At 44.7% G+C, this 19,652-nt stretch overlaps 1 protein-coding gene across 1 annotated transcript in view; it reads right to left on the reverse strand.

Annotated features, from left to right (window-relative positions):
- The window catches only part of LOC119383928 (arginine kinase), a 33,676-nt gene extending 17,714 nt beyond the window's left edge, over positions 1-15,962 (reverse strand). The window contains exon 1 of the mRNA XM_037652203.2: positions 15,703-15,962. Within this exon, the coding sequence (XP_037508131.1) occupies positions 15,703-15,950 (248 nt within the window). The 5' untranslated portion in view covers positions 15,951-15,962. The remainder of the gene's footprint in view (positions 1-15,702) is intronic.
- Positions 15,963-19,652: the final 3,690 nt, after the last annotated feature.

A 19,652-nucleotide genomic window follows, 5' to 3' on the forward strand; every position in this document is an offset into this window, starting at 1 on the left:
AGTGGCGGAGTAATAAAACTACTGTCAATAAAGACGTTCATACATATATATTGAAACTGTACTAAAAGAAACCGATGGAACAGATGCGGTGCAGGATGAGATCTGGAGAAATCAACGGATGCACCAGTAACGCACGTTGGTGAGACAACTGAAATTGTTACTAACATTACCAGAGTTACAAATACGCGCAATGGGTGTGGTATTCCACGCTCTAATGATGTTAGCGTAGCTGTTAATTTATATACTATCGCACGTGGAGCAGGAATTCATTCCGGCAGTGCATAGGTAAGAAATAGGACTCATTCAATATATTAAATGTAAAATTTACCTGGTAAAATTTACCTGCCGCATCTAGGCCTGCCGTGCTCTAAAGTCACACCGCCCTGCTAGTCTGGTACGCGACTTGAGCATATGGCGGTAGCCTTGGCCAATCGGCTAACGTAGCAGCACGTCGCAGTGTTATTTCCTAAAAGCATTCTACACAAGGTACTTACATGCGCTGCGCGGTGTCAGTAGGTATGTATAAGTCCGACGACGGCTAGTAGAACATCGTGATATTCATGTAGTCGAAACGAATAGGTAGGAAAAAAAACGGCGGAATTGCTTCGATAACATTAAAATATTCGTACTTTCATGGTCGAAGAATTCTTAGTAAGGAAGGCCCTTAAAATCCGTACTTTAATGCTAGAAGAATGCTTTGTATGCCGGGCCTACATCTGGGACCGATTTGGGCGCTAGGCACGTCGATAGCTAAGACGGTTTTCGTCACACGAAGAAAGCAACTAGCGCGATCAGTTCACTGCGCTGGAGATGAACACAAAGGAAGGACATGCCTGATGTTCGCTGCTGACGCCCGCGGGCCGAAGCAGCGCCCGAAACAGGGGCCGAAGCAGAGACCGCATTGCCGGAAGAAGTCCATGGCGATTCTCGTCGGGTAAATCTCGCAAAGGAAATTACCGTTGTCACGTCACTTGCAGCAAGACCGCCGATGATGCCTCAAATTAGACCGGAGACGTTTAGAAGGTAAAGTTGCCGATGCCGTCGGCGTACACTGAACGAAGCATGACGCTTCTTCTTCTTCTTCTCCCTTACAAATGAGGCATGATGATGTAGGCGGAACCCATTACAGGGGTAAATCGCCTTCTTTTTTTCTTTTCGAAAGCGGAGCCCTAAAATCACGCGACACCATTGTGGGCTGGTGACAGTGATAACGTAATTCAACCAAATATTTCGCCCCTTCAAGAAATTTTAACAGCGAAGCTGTGTGAGCAAGCCGTAATTTGTGTGCGCGGTCCATCATAAAGCTATCATCATCATGAACGGGTATGTGCCACAGAACTTTGGCAGATACCACTTCTCGCCGTGGCCTGTAATAACCCTGGGAACGAGGGCAGAGAGAGAAAGAAAGAGAGAGAGAAACAAAAAGACGGAAAGAAAGATACAAAGAAAGGGAAAGAAAAATTCTTGTCGAAAAAAATCTTCACGAAGAAGGATTTGAACCCGCGGACCCTCGACCCGAAGGGGAGCGTCCTAACCGCTCGGCTATCCAGGCATGCTAGCAGAGCTTAGCATAGCCTTGTATAGTACAGTCTAGCAATGGGGTGGGAAGTAAGCATGAGGAGAAGAGATGTGATCGTGAGAAGGAGTGTGAGGAGGAGGAAATTCCACTACTCACCACTGGTTCACTAAGAGAGAGAGAGGGAGAGATAGAAAAAACGATTTAGAAAGAAAGAGAGAGAGAGTGCGAAGCTGAACGGGAAAGGCAACGGCGGCTGCAAGAAGAGCCCAAAGCGATGGAATCCCTACGCCAACGACGACGTGCCCGTAGATCTGTGAGAGGTGCGAACATTCGGTTCTGGGGTTTAAACATCGGTGTCGTGACTAACCTAGCTAAAGCCTAGCCACAACCTAGAAGGAACGAGATCAGACTTATGTCGTTCAGTTCAGCGCCTTGCGCGACTTAGTGCGAGCTTCTCCAAATTTTTTTACATGCTTCCTTTATGGCAGGACACCACTCACAGCTGCTGTGGGCAGCTTCTCTTAAAGCATGTTGATGTTGGCGTTGCCTATTTTAAGCGCAACAGTATTTAAGTGCGTATCACTCTAGGGGCCAGGGCTGTCGTATGCTGTCATCTCATGTCGCTTGGCGTCATGCAGGCAAAACCATGTATAGCGAATCCATGCATAGCATAGCCATGTACAGCAATTTGTGACAAGGTGGTGGGAAAGGGAAGTGAGGGTGAGGAGGAGGGAAAGGAGGAAGGGAGACAAAACATGGCATAGCCATGTATGGCGTCACGCAGGCAAAACCATGCATAACAAAGCCATTAATAATATGGTATAGTAAGAAGGCGGGAAAGAAAGTGAGGGTGACAAAAAGGAAAGGAGGAAGAGAGACGATAAACATAGCATAGCCATGTATAGCGTCACGCATGAAAAGTCATCTAAGCACAGCCATGCATAGCATAGCCATTCTATGGTAAACATAGCAAGCGGGCGGGAAAGGGAAGAGAGGATGAGGAGAACGGAAATGAGGAGGGGACGAGGTGAAGTATAGCATAGCCAACATAGTATAGTATAGCCATGTGTAGTTTAGTATTACAAGAGGTGTAGTCAGGGGCGTAGCCAAACATTTTCTTCGGGGGGGGGGTGTTCACCCATTCTTGATGCATGTTCGTGCGTGCGTTTGTATGTGCGCGTGTATATATACGCAAGCAAAACTGAAAAATTTCGGGGGGGGGGTGAACCCCCCTCCCCCCTGGCTACGCCCCTGGGTGTAGTGTACGTGTCGCTAGCATTACACAACACATGTGTAGTGCTAGCAAGGAAAATGCTGTCTTGTGGCAATCGCATGGGAACCTGCCGTTAGCCAGATTGCTCCTTTCAGACTTTGAGCTATGGAAGACTGATCTTATCGAAGGCAGTTGTCCTTCCACGTCGTCCCATTTCATTGTTGCCTTTCATTGTTGCCTTTTACTGTTTCAAGCATGACCGTCGTCGTTGCCTGTAGCATCAAAAGCGTTGCGTTGGTAAGCACGGTCGAAGCAAGCAAGGTCGAATTCCCGGCACGGAGGAAGAAAAGAGTCAGGAGGGAGCATTGCGTAATAAGATAGAAAAAAGAAAGAACGAGAAATAGCAGGCCCGGCACGCACAGGCCAAGCTTCGCTTGGCCCTATTTTCTCGATAGGGAAAGGGCTCGTTTTGAAATCTTTTTAGATTCTCACCCAAAAATGATTGCTATTTATCTGCCTTAATCTGCCTTAAGGAGGGCAGTTTAAAAAGACGCTTCAATTTTATTTCATGTAAGAGATGTGGAAGCCAACTAATACATAAAAACCACAATTATCCGAAATACGCCCATCACATCATCAGTGCGACTCCTGATCCCAACGTACACAAAGAAAATGGCTTGGCAGCAGTATAGCTGCGTATGCAAGTAGTGGAACTATAACTGGTATCTTTGCGCTGTCATGAATATTAGGTATGGGTCATTCCACGCCAACTGTCCCAGTCGGGGCGCTCGACAAAAATCAATTTCTCGGAAAAAATCTGAGAAGATTACACACATATAGACATCAGTTGTGCAGTATTTCCCCAAAATATTTTGAGCGGCAAAAATCTTATGGGCATGTGAGCGCCTTTTGAACTTCTCGATATGGCGGAAAACCAGGTACGAAAGAAAACTTCGCTATAAATGGACCCTTTCACGCATTCATTAGAAACTTTCTGTTTTGTGTTTTTAAAGCATCGAGCTTTTATTACAGGACAGTTGCTTAGAGTAGCTTTATATTTTTCACTCCTTGGCGCGTAGGGAAAATTGAGTAAATTGCTGCGTCTTCGAGAATTCTTTTACAGAAGACGATTGTAACCAAATACATCAATTATTTTTACAGAACTGTCCCTAAAACGTACTATCTCCTAAAGTTTTTGTTTTGCCTGTGTGCGGCGCACAGGTTCTAAAATAAAATCCTGAACTTGGAAAAAATGCTATATTGGCCTATGTTCAGACGTCTGTAGCACCCTAAGGTAGTCCACGAAAAAATAAGCAGAAAAGCGCATACGATTTAGAATCATAACACCTTCGTCCACAGAAAGTTTAATCGAAGTAGTTTTTGTCCTAGTCAAGGAAAAAGTTTTTGAAGTTTACTCCCACCATTGCATTATTTTGCTATGGGGGCAGTGCAAACTGACTGAAGTTACTGCATAAAAAAAAAAGAGGTATTGTATTGGTAGCACATGGTTTGCAGCTCTTTTGTTAGTACTTTTTAATGTATAATACATATCAAGGAGATGATAAACAGATGTAAAAATATAACAAAACCACTGGCTTAGATGCCGGAATTCCCCGATAATGAATCGCGTTACTTATTACATTGTTTACGCACGCCGGACAACTACGCCACAAGAATACGCTGTTGTGATCTCATAACAGCTGTAAAACAATGCATGTTACCAGACAGACAAATTCTACTTTAACCAAAATCTGCTGCCGGCAACCATCCAAACAAGGATGGGAAAAATAGCTTGGCATATCCCATCCGTAGTGTCACGGACGACGGACGGAATGCGTGAATACGCGGCGCGTTGTCACATCATGTGCCGTTCGTTGCGGAATACTTTGATGAACTCCGTTTGGATCCGCTATAAATGACCACGCTCACGCCTCCTTTCTCCAGTTTACATGAACTTTGAGACTGAACTTATTTTGACCCCAATTGATTCTCAGAGCCGCATGCAATAAGTAACGCGATTCATTATTGCGGAATTTTTCGGCATCTAAGCTAATGGTATTGTTATATTTTTACCTCTGCTCATCATCTCCTTGATATGTAATATACATTCTAAAGTGTAACTCCTTTTGTAATACACATTACAAAAGGAGCTGAAAACCATGTGCTACGAATACACTACCTCTTTTTTTATGCAGTAAATTCAGTCGGTTTGTGCGGACCTCATAGCAAAATAATGCAATGGTGTGACTAAACTTCAAAAATTTTTTTCTTGACTAAAACAAAAACTACTTCAAATAAACTTTCTGTGGTTGAAGGTGTTATGATTGTCAATTGTATGCGCTTTTCTGCTTATTTTTTCTTGGACCACCTTAGGGTGCTACAGACGTCTGAACATAGGCCAATGTAGCGTTTTTTCCAAGTTCAGGATTTTATTTTAGAACCTGTGCGCCGTACACAGGCAAAACAAAAACTTTAGGAGATAGTACGTTTGATGGGGAGTTCTATAAAAATAATTGATGTATTTAGTCTGGAATCTTCTCTTTAAAAAAAAAAATTCCCGAAAAACGCAGCAACTTACTAAATTTTACCTACGCGCCAAGGAGTGAGAAATATAAAGCTACTCTAAGCAACTGTCCTATAATAAAAGCGCGATGCTCAAAAAACACAAAAAACAAGTTTCGAATGAATGCGTGTAACGGTCCATTTATAGCGAATTTTTCTTTCGTACCTGGTTTTCCACCATATCGAGAAGTTCAAATGGCGCTCACGTGCCCGTAAAATTTTTGCCGCTCAAAATATTTTGGGAAAATACTGTAGAACTAATGTCTATATGTGTGTAACTTTCTGAGATTTTTTTCAGAGAAATCGATTTTTGTCGAGCGCCCAGACTGTGATAGTTGCCATGGAATGACACGTATACCATAAGCCATAAAACCGAAAATTGTGTAATTTCAGAAGATTGCACTTTCACTAAAAATTATCACGTCAGAACTCTTGATGTTGCAGTATTTGAGGGTCGACACTGTAGCACGCCTGCCAATACCTTTGCGAGCACATTTTGAGCTTTCATACATGTAAAATGTTTTTGAAGCTTCAGTTTTCACAAGAAGCTTCATCCAAAAATTTTTAAATTTTTGAACAATCATAGGAATCCGGTTTCTACACGAAAGAAAGCACGTTTGCGCGGAAATGCTGCGATAAGTGCTTTCCAGCACCTCTGCCACATTTACGAATTTCGTAATGGCGCGCCTTTATTGTTGCTAAAGTAGTTCTCAGAAAATTCCATCACCTCAAGTATTCGCTCTGACGGAGTCTATAGCCAGGGATTGACGGTGTTTTGAAAAAAAAAAAGCATGGTTGAGTCTTTTCGTCATAGGAATCGGTATAAAACGAAAGTAAAACGTGTCTCTACAAAAGTAGTTGAATGTTTACTGTACATTGATATAAGAGAGCTTGCACAAAGAATATTGGTGTTTGGCAGCTATAGCACCTTTTAACAACGTGGATGCACCCACGTTGACACTTGGTGGCACATCTCCATCCCGACGACAAACGTCGCTGATCAATGATTACACAAATCGTTGTGGTAGCAGTAGTAGTTAACGGTGATAGCGTAATCAGAGAAAGCGGTGTGACAGCGAGAAGGCGGGACTAGAGGAAAACGTAACGCGCGTCGAGTCTACTGTCTAGCCCGTTAGCGTTTCTTCATGGGGCGAGCGTAAGTGGAAAACGCGGTGTTAGAGCCAGGCGAGGCAGGCGCGTATCGCAAAATACTTTTCCAAACCATGGAAAGTGCTAAGTGCTCGCCACCTAATTATTTGTTACGGTGTGCAAGGTTATATTTCAGCTCCGTTACCGTGCATCAACCATGCTTTGCGAAATCCTGGGCGTGCTACGGAAGACTGCATGAACTGGATTTGACGTATGAACTGAACGGCACTCCGAGGTAGTACGTACCGATCCTGCCTGACAGATTTGCCGCAGAAGTAGGCCGCTAGCGAGTTGCACCATCGCTGCTGCACGGGACCACATGTTTAACGTGTTGATGGTTTCCAAACATATTACGCCGTCGTCGTTACTTGCGCTGTCAGGAACGCGGAGTTACTTCTTCAACAGAACACAAGCATCCAACATCCAATTCAGTAGCGCTAGTGTCACAGCCATGCTGAGACTCTAGCCGTGTGCAATTCACTTCACCAGGATGTTGCAGGTTCGATCAGCACAATCCAAAAACTAATATCGAAAAGAATGCACACGTATGCTGTTCGTAACATCGAAGAATTCGACGTTGCGAAATTCGTCGAACAACAATGCCGTTCGGAAGGTACCGGTGAAATACAGGAGAAGTTAGCTGAAAGGTGTGTATTGTGGCCGTCAATGCACGTTTCATTGCTCCAACCATTTTGCTTCGCTGATCGAGCTCGAGCATGTTGGCGGCATGCGGCGCTCCATAATATCGACAATAATTGCGCTACATGCAATGCACAAGAAAAACTATATTTTGATCTGGCTCAAGGATATTATATAATAAATACAATCAGAGTGACTTACGAGCGTGAAAAAACATTACCGCGCGAGGGGACGTGAAGTACAACTCGCTCCTCGTGAGTTAGCAGCTGATCGTTCATCGTCGCTGTCACTCTCGGTGCTTTCACAGCCTTCTATATCCAGTGAAAAATCCTCGTCGTCAAGATGGTTTCTTTGAACATCACTGCTGAAAGCAATCTGAAGAATTTCCACCGCCGAACAACTTCGACCACTCCGCGTCCAATGTTTACAATTAAAGAGACGTCTGGGCGCGGAGAACATTTTGCTCTCAAACCGGCCAACAAGCAACTCGCTTGCAGTGTGCTGCCACCTATCAACAAACGTAGAAAAACAAGCAGCGCAGCGCTGGCTATGAAACCAACACACTGGTGACGGACGGCGCTGAGAGCGTTTGCTCCACGAAAGGCGTGGAGCGGACGCGTCCTCGAATGAATGAAACGTCGCTCGCACGATTCATAACAGCGCTTACCTGACAAAGGATAGAGGCCTTATTATAATGTATCGCCAACTTGAGGCTACTCAGTTATAGAAGAATACATCGCGAGCCCGTGCGACCTCCCGCGTACAATGTTATGGGATTCATGCACTACAAAAACACTGACGAGGGCTATATGAAAGTAAAACAGCTTCAACTGAAAATGTAAGACGATAGCATTTAACTAACCTACGTGGCTGCAGAAAACCTCGCGAAGCTGATATGTGTACGCTTTGGGCTATCATTGAAAGCGCGAGTTGCCACGTATTTTTACGAAAACTTCGCGTCTCGCAAGAACGAATAAAATTTCTCGTGTCACGGAGGGCTTGGTTTGTTCACTGATGCAGGAAACATGCAAAGTCGTAGTGTTCCTTTCTTGCCAACGCGTTAACACTGAGGCTAGCACAGCCGAACAAGGGAGCGACAGCGTAGTGCTGCCATTTTGTCTTCTACTAACCCTCCTCGAGAGGACGATCCTGAATTCCGCTTGGCGACGCGACAGTCTATGGGCATTGCGAATGCTATGAAGGAGGCCGACACTTGGGCTAAGGTCGCCACCTTGAAGTGTGTGAAGGCGTTGACAAAAATGCATTTCTATTGGAAAAGCGCCGAATGGGACGGGCGCGTAGCAACGGCGCATTGCAGGACCTACTCGCAGAGGCCAGGGTCATAATGCATTACTCCACTTTACCACTCCCAGACGGCGACACCATCCCGCCGACTAAGAGCACCGTGAGAGGAAACTGTGAGATCTAAAAGACGCGTCTGTAAAGCCTCCAGAGTGTGGAACCGTGGCGCAGTGGACAGCGTGCCCGTCATCTGTTGTCCCGGACCGAGTGATTCTGGGTCGGACTCCCATTGATGGAAAACTTTTTCTTCTAAGTTTTGCTTCGCCATCTGATCGTGTGTATTTTTTCGACGTCATTTCCGTGACGGAAATACGTCACTGAAGATATGGTAGACCCTGGCACAAAACACTTTCTTGCTAAAAATTTTGAATTGTACCAACTTAGTAGGTGTGCCATCTTGAACCAACGAAATGTGACGGCTTAGCCCACGAGGTATATTAAGGATTTCTCTGCTTCAGGGCTTCAGCCTAGAAGATGACTAAGCAGAATATTCAGCATCTTGAGGACAGCCTCATTTTTAGGCCACCCACAAATAGGCTCAAAAAAGGAGAGGAAACAAAAACGTTGATGGTGAGATGGGCGGAAGAGTGATAAAAATGCAGCATTCGGGGATGTGTCATTTTTATTACTCTTCTGCCCTGCTGCATATTCATTAGATGCTGTTCCAAATAAAGAATTGCGTAAAGTATTATTGTTAAGATAATCAGTCAAATTATTAACCATTTCTGCGCGCTTCCTTGCATACCAGTCAATTATATTCCTTTGCTTAGATATGCAGGGTCAATTTGGGACCAAAGCACCAAACAAACATCACAAAATTGGAAAGAATACAGAAAAAAGTAGTGCGTTATATATATAATTCATATGGTCGTTCCTCAGCTACTGAACTCGTCAAACGAAGTGGACTGCCCCCTGTCACCAATAGAAATAGAATTTGCCGACGAAAATTTTTCTAGCCAATAGTAAAGGACATTACAAGATAAGCACTTTTCACATTATCACTTCTTCTGTGGGTTATGCTACCAGGCAAATAACATTCTTTCGCGATATCTCCTTTATTTCTGCCAAATAACTGCTTTAAATATTTTTTCCCTAGAACTACTGTTGATTGGAATAACCTAACCAATAGCATTGTAACACAAGACTCTCTTTGTTTGAAAAATACAGTAGTTATTTAGTACTGCCTATTATATTTATGTTTCATTATTCCTTTTTGCAGTGTGATCTTGTAAAATTCGTTTATCGATCCGGCGGAATTTGCTTCTTGAAATGTGTATTCTCTTGTTTTTTTCTTCGGCTTGTTCCTGCATTTTGCATTTTACAACTACTTATCGCTTTTTAATTCATTTCTAATTTTTGTTCCCCTCTTTAGTTTTATAATTTTACCTGTAGGCATTATATTGTCCGCGTCATGTATTTTCTATGTGTACGTGTGCCTTTTTAGAATGCTATGTTTCTTTGGTTCACACCTGTTATAGTCTCTTTTTGAGACTGAAGCATAACTGAAAAAATAAGATAATGCTTTGGTGCCAGCAATAAGAAAGGTGCCTTACCTCGCAAACAACACTGTTCTTTGTGGAAAGAAAGTTCTTTCGGCCAATGTTATGAAGGCGCCGCTTTTTGCGCGATCCATCGCGCTTCCCTTGAGGTATCATGAAAAGTGCATAACCATTTTCACACTTGTTGCTTCAGTTATACGCGCAAGAGCACGGCATAGCGCCAGCACAAAGCGCAGAAAACAAACCGCGCGTACTGTATAGACAGTACTCGACACGGATCGCAACACAAAATTCATGAGACTACAAGATACACAAACATAGTACATAATAATGACCGTCCGCTACGATGGCCTTACAACTTTCTTTTTTTTAAAGGTGTCAGGAGCAGTCACTCCCCTTGGAACTATGGGAGCCCGGATTGAAACCTAGCTCTATTAGGAACTATTTTGTCTTAATAGTTTATTCCTTTGCGGCGATGATCATCTTACGTGACCGAAGGACGGATGGTCAGTTCTCTCGTTTAGTCGGCATAGAAATGCTCACGCATTTGAAAGCAATATTTAATGACAGGAGAGAGCCTCTCTCTAACGTTCATCCTCGTAGAATGCGCGCGCCAAAGTCGAATAGTAACAGGGAAATGTACTTACTTTTCAATGAGTTTAATGTAGCGTGCGCCTCTATCCACGGGGATTGTCGTTTGGCTGCGCATGAGAAAGGCGAGAAGAGAAAAAAAAAGACAAATGAAAAGCACATTTCATGAGATCACGGCGAATTTGGATGCGCATGGCATGATAGTATCGCTGAAAGAACCATAGACCCGAATGTGTGACACTTCCGAGTGTGTCAGAAGGTTTTGCTTACATGTTTATACATTGCATTAAAACATCTATAATCTTAAGTCAGACTTTAATTGTCATGCATTAATCTGCTTTGTGATGCCGCTTAACGGAAAAGGTATATGAAGGTGCTCTATAATAAGAAATGTCATGAACATTATTGCGATCGATAATTTATTTTTAAACTTATCTGACATTCGTGAAAGGAAGGAATGATTGAAAGGAGCAAACAGAGCGTTACGTTGTGTTCCTAAACCAAATCTATGTACGCTACGAAAGGGTCCTTCCAAGGCAAAAGAACTTCCTTTAATCAATTCCTGGTCAGTATAACATAAACTGAACATTTTGTGGGAACTTAAGCGCCTTTGCGTAGAAGTAATGAGATTTCTGAGAAAAGAACTATGACATAACAACCTGCACCCTGAAACGTATAACTTTTCACGTTTTGCTTTCCAGCACAGCCTAAAATGACTTAATTTTACGTGACTTACGTCCTGGACTAATTTTCCTTCTCACAGCAACGTCACGACTTAGTCAACACTGATATGCAAACTAAGGCACTCATTAGACGAAAAGCACCCTACTCCTGCCACAACAACATTTTTCATTCATCTCGCAGTCGACATAAGTAGCACTGTGCATTTACCATTTTTAAACTTCGCGGGGTGCAGCATGCGCGTTGTACTGCAGAAGACTTTCGTAGCGTAGACTACCGTTCGGAGGTCCATTCGCAAAAATTGTGCAAAATGAAGGGCGTAATGGGTCGTTTTGTGATATAGGGAAAATAATACGTGTGATGATGTCCCCGATATGTCTGCGAAGCCAGAAAATGTTTCACCTAGAACCTGCACGTGATCGAATTCATGCTCGTTAAGCTTCCAATTTCAAAACAGTGGGATGTCATCTGGATTGTGAAATGAAAGCGCGATTTACCGGACCATGCAAGGTCCCACTATCTAAGCACCATTGAATGCACCATCGCGCTACAATGGGACGACAGTTTTTCCGTTGATGGAAACTTCAGTGTCTAGCAGGCTTCCGAATCCGCATCACTTATTAGCCATGATGGTGCTGATACTGCGGTTCGAGTGTTACTACTTCAAGTGGCAATGCAGGTTTTTTACCTGTGATGTCTGTCTATCCAACAGTAATTTCTAAATAGAACTGCAAAGGAAAGAGTGTTTGGCAGACATGCTTACTAACAATCGTAGAGAGTCGGATATAACGGTTTTTTTAATTACGCATTTTTTCAATTACAACATTTTGTGCGTTAATATAGTACCCGGGCTTAGAGAGCGACTCGGCATGTAAATACTTCTGACGTTTCCTTGAAATGCCGTAAAAAAAAAACACGATCCACACTTATGCCGAGGAATGGCGTGCGCCGTGGCTTTTTAGCACAAAGTGGCTGGTAAGGCTTCTTGAAAAGCATGTTGATACTTCCTGTCGTCCTAGAAATTGCCGTAAGGCGGTTTGAAGTTTATGGAAGTGGTGAAGAGAAAGCTGGGCGTACAGCAATATTGCCGTAAATGTTTCTCCAATCTTTAGGCAGAGCATTCTATTTGGGAGGACAGCGTCATATTTTTATACGCTGCAGAACAATTATGGGTGCACGTCTCCATGCACATTCCGTTTAATGTAATTATAGCGCTAAGCTGATATCAATTACCCAGATGACTTTTGCGCCAGCAGTTCGCTTCTGTGCTAGTAGTCTTTCACAGTGTGTTAAGGGTTATTCCCTCGCATGTCTGGGGAGAATTTTGCCGCTGCACTACTGAGAGCAAGCAGCCTTGTTAGGCTAGGCGCCGAATCAGGCTGTTGCTTACTCTTTCATTACTGGCGTGTGAGGAGTTATCACGGTGATTTAAAAAAGTCGGATTCAAGTACGCAAATAAGTGCACTTGTGCGCATTCTCGAAACCATAACTGCCATCAACAGTTCCCAGGATACAGTGCGCGGTCAACCGAACCCAGTCCCTCTGCCCTAGTTTCATCTCAATGATTACATCACTGTGTTCGAGAGCTTCTGTGCCACTCCCTCTCACCTCTATAGATATCGCACATCGCATTAGACAGTTACAGTGTACCGGGCTTAGCGGAATGGGGGGATCAAAATGCGCATGCGCAGTGCGCTAAATGACCCGTAGCACTTACCCTACGCACACAATTTTTCAGATTTAGCGCTACCGTATTTGCGTGGTTTACGTGGTGCACGTAAAACATGTCGGCGGTTTCGGACGCCCGCTTAGAACTGAAGTAGGCGTTGCTGTTGAAGGAGTCCCTTCGTTCTCAGCAAATGACTGTGTTAAATGGTTTCGCTTGCCTTCAGACAGCTTCGACGACAGTGTATTAGGGCTAACTTAGCGGAGTTTTTGAGATCGCTTCCCATTTCCAACGTTCCTACCTAACAAGGAGGGTGGTGTAAAAAAAATTTGAAACAAACATTTTCGCCTTCGGTGCGTGGTTGATATTGATTTACTTTTATTATTACTAAAAAAGTAGTAATATTGCTGCATGCGTTGATACAGGCGAAAATATTGAACTTTTTGTTTTGCTTTTCACTCTTTTTTTAACGCATTCATCCTCCGTCATGTGACGCCGAAGTCACAACTTGTGCACGTAAACGCTATCCCGCTGTAATAAAACCCGCTGTCCACAAGGAACATTTGCGGCACGGCAACGCTATCCCCTTAAAACCCCGCTATCATGCTAACGCTAAGCACTTAAGTTCTCTATTATTCACATGGTGTGGGTTGCGTATACTCGATTGTAAACTTTCGCTCGGTTCACAGCAATTGTTTTCCAGCGGGTAATAAGCACGTGGCCTGTGTCATTCCAGATGTTTTTCGGAAAACGTTTGTTTCGTCTGGTTTTGTTGCCTTTCGTTGCTTCGCAGACAAGTGGGTGACGTCACCGACTGCGTGCAGCTGACAGAGCACGCATTAGGAGGAGCCATACGGACCTTCTCTTGCCGCGGCTGGATTTCCCGCGTGGCGGCCGGTAGTCGGACGTCTGGTAGCTATCCCAATCGAGACGGTCTCTCCAGTCGGGATAGCCGCCACTGAAGCTCGTCGAATAGTAAGACGTCCCGGTCGACCTTTCGGACCCCGCAGCCAGAGGGGCAGACCACAGTGAGGGCGATTGCGAGACTAGCGTAGCTATACGAAAGTCATCTGCCGTATTACGCGTCATACTGCGGTGCAATTGTTTAGTACTATTTTTTATTTAGCAGATAATACCGTTTGGTGTTACCATTTCGTTTAACGAACTCTCTTTTCTGCTTTGACCCGTAGAGCATGAGTAAGTGCTAGTCGAGACGTTTTTGTTGGTATTGGCTGGATCGTTAGCGCGGATTTGTTACTGTCGTCACCACTCTAATGAGGGCTCTGTTTACACTTTTGGAGACTCTGCTCGGTGCTCTATTTCGTCTTGGAACACGTACATAATATTACGTACTGTTGTGTGTTCCGTGCTTTTAGCAGTCTGCTTCCTGAATCTACTTTGCTGCCAGGGTGGCTCGACCCAATCAGGCAATTGCTTAGCCTTTAGTTGTGTCGCCCGAGGTAATGTTGTATAAATTTTGGGTTTCAATAAACCAAACCAAAGTTATTCTGTGGCACTTGAGGTTGCTTTTACAGTTCTGGTCTAACGCTACAAGTACTGCAACAGGCAGACAGCCCACATATTCTTTACTGCTGCATTCGACCACAGTTATAGGAGTTCGCACGGAATTCTGCCCCTTACTTTTATTCAGTCGGACCATTCACGTTATCGTATAATGCGCAGGGTTATGGCTACGCATGCATTTTCATGATACTGGCGACCAAGGACCCCTGATGTTGCATTCAAAGAACCGCTTACTTCCCGCTTTTACCCCGGAAAGCCGGGGACCAATGGCAGGCCTTCGTGAGAAGTACGTCATCACTTCATTTCAATTTTTTCATCCATTGCGGCGCTTGTTTTCTTTCGGACTCTACCAACGGAGGGGAGGGAGCAACCAGGGGGAGGGGCTGCAATGAAACTTGCCCCCCCCCACCCCCCAATGAAGAACCCTGCACACGCCTACGATCACAGTGATGCACTTGGCTTTGTCAATTCACCAGTGTGCTCGTTGCAATATAATTTGCATTGCGTTTATTTTTAATTGAAGTAACTGACTGAATTCGGACTGTCAGGCGTCTTTGTGTAGAGCGTCACACCTCGATAAAATGCTTTTTTGGAATCGCTGGTTCATTCCGGAATAGGTTTGAGCTTAAACGGACGAGACACAAGAAGAGAAGACGACTGCACGAGCGCTCTGTAGTCGTCTTCTCTACTTGTGTCTAGTCCGTTTAAGCTCAAATATGTTGCATCATAGCTCGAGCAAGTTTTCCTAAATGAAATGTGCCTAGGAAGTGAAAATTGGGTCTTTTCGTTCGCAGGAACCTACGAAGTACCCGCGGCACCCAAGCGGTATCCCCACTACCTCTCCTGACTGCATTCGGTCATCCTGGTCGCTGTGATTATGAGCATTTTAGACTTTAATTTCTGCTAAACCAAACTTCACCTGTGCCACTTTAGGAACGTTTGTGAACATCCATTTGTGAGGAGACGGCCGTCATCTTAGGCGCTTATGATTCATAAGTGTCGATACGTTTCTTAAAGGAAGATGCACATGATTGATCACGAACGTATTTTTGCGGATTCCTTAAACGACTGCCAACCTCCACCTGAGCGTAAACGACTGCGAACTTCGACCCGTATAAATCCAGTGCCTCTAATAACATACGAACGTGCTTCACTATGTGCCAGAATGTTTCTCGACTGCAATATAAGGCACATAATTTACCTCGGCAAGTTTTATTTTTTCGCCATTGCGCAGTATTTCATACCACATAAAAGTGCCTTCGATGTGAGATGAAAATAAAACAGCTAATTCATTGCGCCGCGCTACTAGCTACCAGAACATATTGCTCTCTTCTTAAGCATGTAGGAAGCTGCCTACCTTGTGCTGGCATACATCGGCCCGGGCTGCCCGTACATCATAGGTGTTGGGCCGAACATCATCTGCGGCTGCGGCGCGAAGGCCATGGGTGGTGGCTGCTGCATGAACTGCTGCGGCTGCATTCTCACTGGTGGCATCATGGGCGCCATCATGGGTGGGGGAGACGGAGGGCGCGCGAACATCATTTGTGGTTGCTGGGCGGTTCCGGGCATTGGCTGGTACATCATCGGAGGCGTCACTGGACGCATGTCCGGTTGGCTTCCGCTGAGAACACAGCGCCGCGCGTTTCTGTCTTTGCCAAAGTAGATGAAAAGGTACTTTTCCGGAAAAGATAGCCCCTTCACAACACATAACTGTCACGGAAAATTAACTAAATGTTCATACTACTAATATGAGTAATATTTCAATATAGGTGAAAAGTGCTCGATGAGAAAGCGTAAACGAGCTTGCGTGTGCATATCTGATATTTTCTCTAATGGTGTAATCATTCATCAGCAAAACAACTGTCTGATTGGGTTGGACTGGCTAACCGACTGACTGACCGACCAACCAAGACACGGACCGACTAAGAAAGGGGTATTACATAATAAGTGCTTTTTATCTACGTATTGACTTGCTACAAAGATCAGTATGGTGGGTACTATTCTGCACGTAAATGTTAGAGCACGTGGCGTATTTGACTCACAGCGTGAGTCCGTCTTTAGCTGTAGTAGTATCGCAAGTAGCACGCCAAGTTAACACCAAATAAACCGGAAACTAGATGTGACACTTGCCTGGCTCTGGTTACATTCACTCTCGTCTCCGAGTTGATGTCCACGCGGATCCTGAGAAGACAGAAAAAAATTGCTGTATGAAGAAATGTCTCGCAGATAATTATATAAGTAGAAAAGCTTGTTGTTTTGGGTTCATAGCCACAGTTACCACCTGACATTGCTGCTACAATATCTCTGGAAGCTTTAGAGAATTGGAACGGTAAGAAACTGCGCGATTGACGGAACACAAGAAGTAGCACACAGGACGAGCGCAGCTCGTCCTGTATGCTACTTCTTGTGTTCCGTCAATCGCTGAGTTCTTTATCGTTCTAATGTCATACCAACTAGCCCCCCAACGCACTTTACTTTAGAGAATGCATGCAACAAAACTAAATATCGTGTATCCTGTTCTATACGTTACTTTGGCATGCTGCAGACGACAGCAGTAAGGGTGCAGGCATCACAAGAACAGTACAGGTACCTTTGACGAGACGCTTTGTCTTCACGTAAGAATGTGTGCACGCAAAAGGAATACGGACAACACGCACTTGCATAACAACAAAAAGTATCTCAAGGCTGACGCTCTGTAAAATAGATTACCGCACCAGTTTTTATCTCACAGAGCCAAATGAGCTTATGGAAGCTGAGAAGCAAGCCCACATAGCAGCATGCGTATTTTGGGTTGTTTCGCAACACTTTAGGAGCCAATGCTTGGTAGTGACTAATTTCAGTGCTGCATACGATTTTGCCCGCGGAATACTCCTCATTTTTATCAGATCAGTGGTGGGCAGTGGGGCTTGCCTAACTTCTGTGGCACATACGTGCACTAGGTACAACCTACCTACGGATATCTGTTTCGCCTCAGCATGTGCAGTTTCGCCGTTGAAGTTAACGAAAACGTAGCGTGCGATGGAACAGTATATGATAGGTGTGACATTTAGAAATAGGAAGACAACAGAACATATCAGAAAACAAATATGGAGAGCCGATGTTGTAGTTGTGATTAAGCAAAAAGCTGGACCTGGGCTGGCCACTTAATGCATAGACTAGATACCCGGTTTTCAGTTAGAGAAAAGGAACGAATACCAAGGATTCAGAGGCGCAGCCGTGGACAGCAGAGAGTTAGGTGCTTTGATGAATTGAAGTTCGGAGCCACTAAACAAAATGAGCTCGTGCAAGACAGGCTTAACTTGAGATCACTGGGAAGGGGATTCGTAGAGTAGTGGACATAGAATATCAAAAAAATTGAAAACTTATAGAATAATTAAATATTAAAAACTTGCGCTTGGAGGTTCGACATTGCGAAAAAAGCGCACAATCATGTCCCCGGCTAGTTCGGTTGACAATGTAACACCGAGAAGGACCAGCTTTAAGTATATTGAAGTTCATTCCTGTGTCACTGTCTTTCTTTTTCTACGTCGTTATTGAGCGCTGGTATCTTTCACAATAGACGTAGACCAGGCGGAGGATTATGACGACGCTGGTGTGTCAGAAACCGTGTAAACCGCTTCCTTTCACTAAAATATGCGCAGTAGTCCCACATCCCACAGTAATCTAAAGAGCCCTGCCTCCTCTAAATCGTCTTTTTAGGTGGCAGCCGCACAGTAGTAATACTTGAGTCATATTTCAAGAAGATTCGGCGCTCGCACTCACCGTGAGTTGCTCATGATTGACGCCGCGGAGTGTCCCTGTCGAGGTGTCACTAGTCGCTCAAGCCTACCCTTACCAGGCGCCCACTAGCGAGCTGTCTTCTGAGGCCTTCGACGAGATCGGGCGCCCACCACCGTTGTTCGCCGCCAAGACCAGTAGTGCACTTCGTCTTCTTCGACGGCATAGACTCTGCTATGCTTCTCAAAAGGAGGACGACGTATGACAAGTTATATAGGTATATAAAAATTTTATATTTCCTTTGGAAAAGAAAGAAGCAAATGGATATAGATAGGGGGAGGTTGCTACACACCGTAGTCCTCGGCAACCTTCTCTGCCCAACCCAGGATGGCCTCCTGGACGTCGGGTTTGAAGCTACGCAAGGCAGCCTCCCACTGCTCCTGATTATATTTTTTCGGAGGGACGGGGAGGGTGGGCTTAGGGTACCCCACATGATATGATTAAGATTTGCCTGCGTTGCGGAGCAATATTCACAGGAGGAGGAGGGGTAGGGAGAGGGGTACATCAGGCGAAGAAGGTGAGGAGAGGGAAAGGTGCGAGCCAGAAGAGTCGAGGAAAAAGTAAGCGAAATACCGGGCAAGGCGTGGGAGAATAAATGAGTTACAACATTTAACGGCTATCACGTTCCACTCTTAAAGGCGAAGTTCCAATTTCCTTCAAGTTTTTAAGTATGCCTTTCCTAATGATAACGGAAGGAGAAAGTAGAAACGCGGGCGTGAGACCCCCCCTCCCAGGTTCTGGTGACCGGAATATATATTCTAATTGCATGTCGTGCGTTTACTTTTCACAGTGATCTTGGCGCAACGGCTGACTAAGAAGGTACCTAAGTTCGTTAGCCTGAATATTGCTTCAAATTTAAAAACTCACAGGGTCCCTTATGCAATCACGTAAGACGACCCGAAGGCGAAAGCCATCATCTGTTTCTTCTCAGTCGGCGTAAAGATCACCCCCCCCCCTCTCCTCAAAAGCTTTCTGCCCCTGATGTGGTTTTGCACTGCCTACAGGATCAGAGGCATTGCAAGGTTTCTGCGTCCCACATTGTTTTGCACTGCCTCCGTGAACGGCCCAACAATGACCAAGCGACGATGTAACGTAATAACGTCATGATGGCATCGGAAGTGTTGACGATCTGCGACTTATCACGTGATGTTATTCCCCATCACTGATGTTGACGCCGACGGTCAATTTTCGCGTTTCATGAGGCATTAAGGCTTGCTCATTGATATTTCACACAGGCGTAGCACCATTCCAGCTTGAACAAATGATCGCAAGCTACCAGTTGACCAATATGACTCTTATACGAAGTATACCATCCAGAAGTCCGGGGACTCTAAGTGTTTGGTAGTGTGAAGTCATCAGCACGCTTGGAGAGCTTCACCAGACGCTTAAAGGGTTGAAAATATTCTGATGGAAACCTTTCGCGTGTATCTGTAACTCTACAATGCAGGTATAGATGTTTTAACAGAACAGAAAAATCGAGGCCGTTCCAGTCTTTCAGGTTGGTGAACTGGGGCGCAGACGGGTGCACTG

Source organism: Rhipicephalus sanguineus, chromosome 2, assembly GCF_013339695.2.
Source record: "Rhipicephalus sanguineus isolate Rsan-2018 chromosome 2, BIME_Rsan_1.4, whole genome shotgun sequence".
Lineage (NCBI taxonomy): Eukaryota > Metazoa > Arthropoda > Arachnida > Ixodida > Ixodidae > Rhipicephalus > Rhipicephalus sanguineus.